The 8591-nt window shown below is 54.7% G+C and overlaps 1 protein-coding gene across 1 annotated transcript; it reads right to left on the bottom strand.

Moving 5' to 3' along the window:
* Positions 1 to 1395: 1395 nt before the first annotated feature.
* LOC102441210 (striatin-4-like) lies at positions 1396 to 8225 on the bottom strand. Its single transcript, XM_006108919.3, has 5 exons — positions 8079 to 8225; positions 7483 to 7556; positions 6676 to 6754; positions 3993 to 4190; positions 1396 to 1804 (listed from the first exon to the last, which is right to left on the bottom strand). Exons 1-5 carry the CDS (start codon positions 8105 to 8107, stop codon positions 1411 to 1413), a joined length of 774 nt encoding a protein of 257 aa, XP_006108981.1. The 5' UTR covers positions 8108 to 8225; the 3' UTR covers positions 1396 to 1410.
* Positions 8226 to 8591: the final 366 nt, after the last annotated feature.

Genomic DNA, 8591 nt, shown 5'->3' with positions numbered 1-8591 from the left:
GTGGTCGGCAAACCAGCGGCTTGCGAGCCACATGCGGCTCTTTAACCCTTGAGTGTGGCTCTTCCACAAAATACCCACGTGCGGGCGCACACGTACAGTGCAATTAAAACTTTGTGGCCCATGCGCAGAAGTCGGTATTTTGTGGAAGGGCCGGTATTTTGTGGAAGAGCCACACTCAAGGGGCCAAAGAGCCGCATGTGGCTCGCGAGCCGCGGTTTGCCAAGCCGCAGTTTGCCGACCACTGCCCTAGACAATAAGCCACCCACAGGCTCGTAGCACAGGGGCAGTGGCAGATGCAAATGCCTAAGGAAATATGAAAAGCCGGCAATAATTCCTCTGCAGGAGGAGCAGAGGGGAGTGGGAAGGTTTCCCAGAGGAGGCTGAGGTAAGACGTGCACAGTAGTGAAAATCCTAGTGGGGGGCAGTGGGGACCAGGCATTCTGGACCAGGGAACAATGCTGGAGAGCCCGTGCTCAGAGCCTTGCTGGTCCTCCTGTAAACCCAACTCTAGGGTCTGGCTCCGTGCACTCCCTTCCACTCAGTGAATTCAATGAGCACCGAGTCTGGGCTGAGTCACACTGGAGAGAATGTGGAGGCCAGGACAGACCGGGCCCCTCACAAGGATGGGGCAGGAGGGATACAGACCCAATACCAGACAGGGAGGACCCAGAGTGGCTCAGGTGGGACGGGGGCCTCCAAGAGGCTCCTGAGCCTGTGGAGGAAAGGGGAGCAAGGGTGAGTCAGGGAAGACTTCCTGGAGGAAGAGGTGTGTCTAAGGTGAGTCTAAAGAAGGAAGGAGTCTGATGAAAGGCTGGGTGAATAAAAGGCCATCTCCAGTCCCCGACCCGCACTTCACAGGTATTTGCTCCAGACCCCCCTGTGGCACATGGTTGCTTACAAGCCTGCCGATGCCCACAAGCTCCTCCACGTCAGCGACGATGTCCCACCCCCCGGCTGCCAGCACAGAGCTGGTCCACAAAGGCCCACACTGATGTTTACTGGACAGATGAGATTATGCCATGCCTAAGGTCAGCGCTGTCATGAGGGTGAAATGTGGTGGGAGCCATATCTCGAGGTCCAGCTGAGGGGATCTGGACTCTACCCTGTGGTCAGAGTCCCTGAAACTGAATCCTGACATCAACAGCAGACTGGACACGCGCATCCTCTGAAGCCCCCACGAAGCACTCCAACCTGGCTCTAGGCTGAACCCTGGGCCCAGCTGCACTCATTCAGGGAGCTGGAGAGAGAACGGTGAAAAGGCCCAGAGTGGAGCTCACAATCTACTGTGGGAGACAGAGAACCAGTCACACCAAAAAAATATCTGAGTATGACTGATCAGAGAGCCCGAAGGAGAGAGCGCTGCCAGAGGGCACCATGGGCTGGCCTGGTCTGGAGTTCAGGAAAGGTCTCTCAGGAACCCCTGAGCTGGAGTGGAGGATGGAGAGAACAGGGTGCAGGCGGGGCAGAGGCGGTCCTCACAGTAGAGACCTGGCTCCTCTGAAGGTGACTGAGGCAAGGCGACAGGGACCTGGGATGTGGTGAGGCCACACAGCCCACAGAGGGAGCCCTGAGAGCATCCACGGGGGCACCCTGTTCCTGGTACACAAAGCAGGGGGATCCCCTGGGAGGAGGAGGAGCGCTTCCTTTGGCTCCCACACGCACCTTCACGCGCTGCTTCTTGTGCTGCACACTGTCCAGTTCGTCGTCCTCGTCGCTGTCTTCGTCCTCACAGTTCTGCAGGAAGGGGATCTGCTCCAGCACCGAGCCACTCAAGCGCTCTTTGCCATCTTTGCCTGCTGCATTCCTGCCCACAACAGGGGGTAAAGGGGGCATGAGTCCTGCCATGTGACAAAGCTCAGATGCCAGGGTGAGGCTTGGTGGCCAGAGCCTGGGCCCAGCTCTCAGGGGGCTGACCCACCACGACCCAGAGGAGCCTTGACTGTGATCATACCCAGGGCTTCAACCCAGTGTCTGCCTAACAGATGCTCACCCGACTCAAACCCCCTTGTGGACCACAGACTGGGCCAACTCCTCACTGAGCTCGACTCTGAGTTCCAGGGGACTAGCCCCCAACCCTGACCACAGGTCTCCCCACGTGTGCTGAGTCAGGAGAGCTGGATGAGAAAATGCCACTGACTCAGCAGCCGCTGTTCCCATGGCCCGGTTAAACCACAAGCACAGGCTAGGTGAGCGACAGAGACGTACCCTGGAGGAATGGGAAACTGGTCACCACCAATGCTCGGGCCCTACAGCCAGGGGGCCATGGCCAAGCCTGCAGGGGTGGGGAACCTTTTTTCTGCCAAGGGCCATTTATAACACCATTTGCGAGCCATATAAAATTATCAACTTAAAAATTAGCCTGCTATATTTGGTCAAACATTTAATTAACTCACCCCTAATGCCTTGGCAGGGCCAGACCAAATGATTTCACGGGCCTCATATGGCCCTCGGGGAGGACTTTCCCATCCCTGCTCCTGAGAGTTGGTCAGTGTAGGGTTCTGGCCCGGTAGAGAGCGCTTTCCTCCAGGCAGCCAAATCCGTCACTCGCTTCCTGGCCCCCCGCCCCCCATGTATATCCTCCCAGCAGAACATCTCTGTGCTCAGCTGCTGGGCCACCATTCCCGGTTCCTCCCACAGCTGCCGAAGCTCAGCCTCCTTTGCTGCTGCCTCCCTCAGCTTCTTTCTCTGGCCTCTAGACACAAGGGCCCCGGGGCTGTCCTCAGACCTCCTGTTCGTGCTGCCAGCTACACTCTCTCCTTCAGAGACCGCAAAAACCACTGTGTGCTGGTGAACAGAGGTCAATTTAGGAATCAAGCGCCCAGCCCCAGCTCCAGGCTGGCTACTCACGACCTACCCTGGGTCACCAGGCCCCCCGAACCCCACCCATCCTCAACAGCCCCCTTGGTGTGCCGCTCTTCGCCTTCCCCATCTCCGTCAGTGCTGCTCCCAGCTGCTCAGACCAACCCTGGAGGCAGCTCTAGTTTCGTCCCTCTCCCTCACATCCCATCCTTTAAATTGTGCTGACTTACCCTAAAAACCCATTGAGAAGCTAACCACTTCTCTCCCTTCCACCTAACGTCTGCCATCTCTGCCTGGGCGCTGCAGTTGTCCCCCAACTGGTCTCCCTGCCCACACTCCTGAAGCAGACGGCGGGGATCAGATCACATCACACCCCTGCTGGAAACCACGGGCTTCCCACAACCTAGAAGAGAATCCAAACTCCTTATCTCAACCAGCGAGGCCGTTTGATCTGACTCCTGAGATTTCGGCCTCACCACAGACCACAGGCCCCACCGCCGCCTCGCTGGCCTGCTGCTGCTTCCGGAACATGCCAAGTCTCCTCCGCCTCAGAACCTTTCCACGTGCTGTTCCCGCTGCCCAGAACATTCATTCCCGCTCCAACTACTTATGTGGCTCATCCTCCATTTCCTGTACTTCCTGCCCAAACATCGCCTCCACCAAGAGGTCCTACTACCTACCTTACCCAAAGCGGTACTATTCTTCCCATCACTCCCTTCACTTTCTTACTACCTTTCCTTTTCTTCACAGCACCGAGCATCGCATTACTGATTCTGACAAATAACAATTATGGCTGAGAGAATGAACAAATAAGAGCTCCTCAAAGGGGGTGTCTGTGTGCTTTGTTCCCCACCAGGCCCTGGCATGTGGCCTGGGGTCCGCCTTCAGCGGGTGCTCGATGTTTGCTGAGGGGCGTACGGCCCTGAGCCTCAGGAGAGGGGCCAGGTGGAGATGAGCCGTGGTGTGCCATCAGCACTGAGGCAAGGCCGTGGGAGAGTATGTACAGGGGACCCCGTACAAAATCAGGGCTCCCACAATGAACAGATAGAGGGTTCTGGAACAAGCGAGCCCACAATGTGTTTAAGAAGGAAGTGGCCAGCAGGGTCCCTGGGGCCCGGCTCACTTTTCCGACACTGGCTTCCGCAGGAGGGAGGAGGCACAGAGGGACGGACCCGTCAGACCCAAGGGCTCACCTCTTGATCTGTTCCTCGATCTGTTTCACCAGCAGTGACTCCCCACCGCTGAGCCCCCCGGGGCCTGGTGTGGCCCTGGGGCCCCCTTCACTGGGCTCCACGGTCCCGTTGATCTCCAAGGAGCGTCCCAGGAGGGATCGCACACGCTTGGACCGCATGTCCAGGATGGTGTCCGTGTAGCCCACCTCTTCCAGGTACCTGCATGGAAGCAGAGCCAGGAGGGTCAAGTGCCTGAGCCCTCTCTATATACGGGGGCTTATGGAAAGGACAGCACACTGGGACTGCCTTTTTGGAGGGCGACTTAAGAACACACACCAAAAATTCAATAAGCAGCCCCGACCCCGCTGTTTCACTTCCAATAGTGGTGGCTTTACACACCAGTCTGTGGCACGGATGCTCACCGCGATGCTGTGCAGGAGACCCAAACACGGGGGCCGACCTACACGTCTACTGACGAGGACTGTGGAAGCAAATTACCCGTGGGGACACGAGGCAGAAACTAAAAGAGGAAGAGCGCCACGGGAAGCTGGCCACGATAAATGGCTTAACAAAAATTGTAAGTTACATGTTCCATACAATTCAAGTGTTTGTTTTAAAAAAAAGTGCTAATGATTAAAATAATAATAATAAAGTTGAAAAGCCCTGGCCTGTGTGGTTCAGTGGTTAGAGTGTTGGCCTGCACACCAAAGGGTTGTGGGTTTGATTCCTGGTCAAGGGCATGTCCCTGGGTTTGCAGGTTTGATCCCCATCCAGGTCAGGACCCTGCAGAGGCAACCAATCAATGTGTCTCTCTCATGTCAATGTTTCTCTCTCTCCCTCCCTCCCTTTTTCCCTCCAAATCTCTAAATCGATGGAAATATCCTCACGTAAAGATTAAAAATAAAATAAAGTGTTAATGAGTTTGTAAGTATAGCACACACACACACACACACACGTAGCATGCCCCCACAAGGCCAAGAAAGACACACACTAAACTTAAGAGTCGTCAGTGACCTCTGAAGAAGGGGACTAGGGCAGTGATGGCGAACCTTTTGAGCTCGGCGTGTCAGCATTTTGAAAAACCCTAACTTAACTCTGGTGCCGTGTCACATATAGAAATTTTTTGATATTTGCAACCATAGTAAAACAAAGACTTAAATGAGTTCGCGTGTCACCTCTGACACGCGTGTCATAGGTTCGCCATCACTGGACTAGGAACATAGAGGAATTTTGGAACTTACTCTATTTACTCTACAAATGAGCACGTGTTACTTCGGCACCTTATTTATTTATTTAATCCTCACCCAAAGTATGTTTATTGACGAGAGGGGGGGGGGGGGGGGGAGAAAGAGAGACACACATTAATAACATTGATTGGTTGCCTCCCATATGAGCCCCAACTGGGGATCGAACCAGCAACCTCTTGGTGCACAGGACGACACTCTAAGCAACTGAGCCATCTGCCAGGGCTAATCCCACAATTAAAAAAATTGAAGCCAACTGGGACTGTCTGAAAGCGGGGGAGAGGGGGTGGCTTCAGAAGATGTGAGGTGAGTCCCTGCTGGTCCTCAGGAGGCTCCCTGAAAGCCTTTTGTTTACCATGACCCTGTCCCTTTGGGACCCTGCCCCTCGCACATTAGACAGGACTCGCCTTCCCTGTTGTCTCATCCTGTGCGCCTGCGTGCATGAGGCTTCCCCTCCCACCACGGGAGGAGGGAAGCATGGGGTGAAGAAGTTGGGCTCTGGGCGCAGACTGACCGAGATCACCCCTCGGACCCTCTGCTTCTGTTAGCTGTGTGACTTTACGCAAGCAGGTCCCTCTCTGCACCTTGGGTTTTCGTCTGTGAAAATGAGGGGAATGGGCAGGTATGCCCACGGGGACTCATGTGAGGGAGCGCGGTGTGCCAGATGTTTAGCACAGTGCCAGGCGTATACTAGGTAGTTGGCAAGTGTTGCCTGTTGCAATCATGTTGTTGTTATTGTTTGCAATAACACTTAAGTTAGCAATTTCACTACCAGATATTAACTTAAGGAAATCGAAGACATAGACAAATAACTTCCTGACGTTTGTTACACTATCTATAAAAACATCTTCAATAAAATACACAAGAAGGGATTGGCTATGGCAAGTTATGGTTACTCATGCCACAGACTGTTAGACAGTTCTTCAACCCATGCAACCTAACTAATTTATATGAAAAGACGTTCACAACACTGAGCAAAAGCAACGCATGAGAAAACATGGTGAAGGGGAAGCCCGTTTATAAAACACATACACAAACACAAATGCACAGCCATGAAGAGACTGACAGTATATATGCCAAAGTGTTTATGGGGTATGAAGTTCCTTGGGTGGTGGAATTATGAGTGATTTCTATTTTTTGTGTTTCCCTATATTTCCCAAATTTTCTGAAAAACACAAATCTCTTTAGTAATAAAAAATAATTTAACATTTCCCCTAAAAAAAGAAAAGCAACAGGCATTTGGGGTTGCATTCCAAGAGTGGAGGTCTTCCCCGCCTGCCTCCTGCATCGAATCTTCCCGCCCTCTCCCCAGGCGGCTCCACCTACATGGTGACAGGCCATCTCAGCTGTGTCCCCAGTGGGGACAGGCAGGGCTGTGGAGTCTTCAGGCTTATCTCCCAAGCCAGGCATGGCCTTCGTCCCCCTGCCCCGCCCCCACACCCGTCCCCCTGCACACTCACTGTCGAAGAAGTTGCCGCCCCTCCTTCCACACCAGTGGGCTGTTCTCCAGGGTGACCGACTCCACAGGGCCATTGGAGACTGGGGGATGGAGAGAAAGGAGACAGACTGTCTTAGTCAGGGTACCACCACATACCCATCACCCCCACCCCCACCTTCCTCACCCTCCAACCCAAATTGGTCACTGTCATGGGTTCTGCAGAGTCACTTTCTGAGTGTCTGAAACCTACTCTTCCCTCCATGCTCCTTATCTCGTCCCCTACTGGTCATTCCCCAAACCACCCCCAGACTATCTTCAGACTCAGCTCTAGTTACGCTATTTTCCCACACAGGAAGCTGGCCCAATTCTGAGAGAACGGGCAGACTCAACTGGGTCCAAGTCCAGCTCTGCCACTTCCCAGGTGTGACCTTGAGCTGGTTAGTTTACCTATATGAGCCTCCGTTTCCTCTTCTGAGAAATAAAGCTAATGACAGCAGTACCTACGCCTTTTGGGATTGTTGTGTGGATTAAAGGAGATCATCTGTTCATTTTATTCATCAAATATTGATGGGGCCTGTGTGTCTGTCTCTACTTCACACAGGGACAGCAGGCAGGACCGGGCTTCTTCACCACTACCCACCCTGCCTCTCCCCAGGGGTCCAGCCCCCGTGCCCCGTGCCCTGTGCCTGACAGAGCAGCCTGTGGGGAGGGGCCCTGGGAGCGAGTCAATCCCTCCCCAGCCCCCGCCAATGCTGCTTCCTATGGAGCAAAGGAAGAGGCGGTTCGGTTTGGGGAGGGGGGTCAAGTAGGGAGGTTCGGGGGGGGGTACCTTGTTCTGACAGTTCTGGCTTCTTCTCTCCCTGGTTCGGGTCTGTCCCAAACTTCAGTTTGTGATATTTAGCCCTAAAGGAGCAAAGGAGTAACAAATGAGACAGAAGAGTAGACATGACAGCACTCACCTCAGGCATCCCAAATCCCAGGCCCCCCAATCCACTCTCCTACCTCTGAGGCTGAGCTCCCCAACCTGCCCACAGTATAAAGCAGCCCTGGTGGCGGGGCGCCACACATGGCTGTGAAGAACCCTCTCTCCAGAGCCTGGCAGGCTGGGCTGCTATCCCAGCCCCAGGAGTCCTGAAAGAAGTCCTCCTCTCCAGAAGCCACTGTACCCATCAGGCCAGTGGAAGAGAGGAGACATTATGAACAGATGGTGTCTGGCACACAGTGGCCACCATCATTATGAACACCGTCACGGGTGTCTAACCGGAATCCACCTGCTATGTCTCGTTCTGTCCCCTCTCCTAGAACCGCAGAGTACTGGTGACGGGAGAACGCCCGATCCCAACTCTCCCTCGGTGGAAGGCTGCAGCCGGCCTCACCCTCTGCTGGGGACTGACTTCTCAGGGGCAGGGCGGGCAGCAGGCTCACCTCTCCTGCTTCAGCGCATATTCTAACATCTTGATCCGCCGCACCAGGTCCGTCTTGAGATTCTCTTGCCCTTTCCTTTCTCCCTGGAGGAAAGCCACCTGAGCCTGGGGACACAGGGCAACAGGAAGATGGCAGGGCTTAGGCTCACTGGTGTGTGTCCCTCCCTCAGGGCAACTAGCACCAGCTCCTACCCCTACAATGACAGCAGCAGCCACTTCCTCAGGCGTGAAGACCCTGAGCCAGGGTTAAATGGCGTGTGAGAGGGCAAGCGAGATCTGCCGCCAGGGTACCTGCCACATCGCCCACAATGAAAGAGCTGAAGAGGAGTCCTTAACCCCTGAAATCAAAGCGGGGCCAGCTGGGGCGTAACCTCTCCCTGCCTTTTGGGGAGAAGTCGGCTTGGGGATGAAGGAGGGGAGGTAGGCGTTAATAGCCCTGGGTCCTCCTCCTCCCCCGCCCAAAGGCAGGTGCTGTCCCTAAGACTGCTGGTGGAGGCGTCTCACTATTCCTACC

This window comes from Myotis lucifugus, unplaced genomic scaffold (assembly GCF_000147115.1).
Source record: "Myotis lucifugus unplaced genomic scaffold, Myoluc2.0 scaffold_4333, whole genome shotgun sequence".
Lineage (NCBI taxonomy): Eukaryota > Metazoa > Chordata > Mammalia > Chiroptera > Vespertilionidae > Myotis > Myotis lucifugus.
The sequence above is the reverse complement of the archived record's forward strand: the minus strand, read 5'-3'. Positions and strand labels throughout refer to the sequence as shown.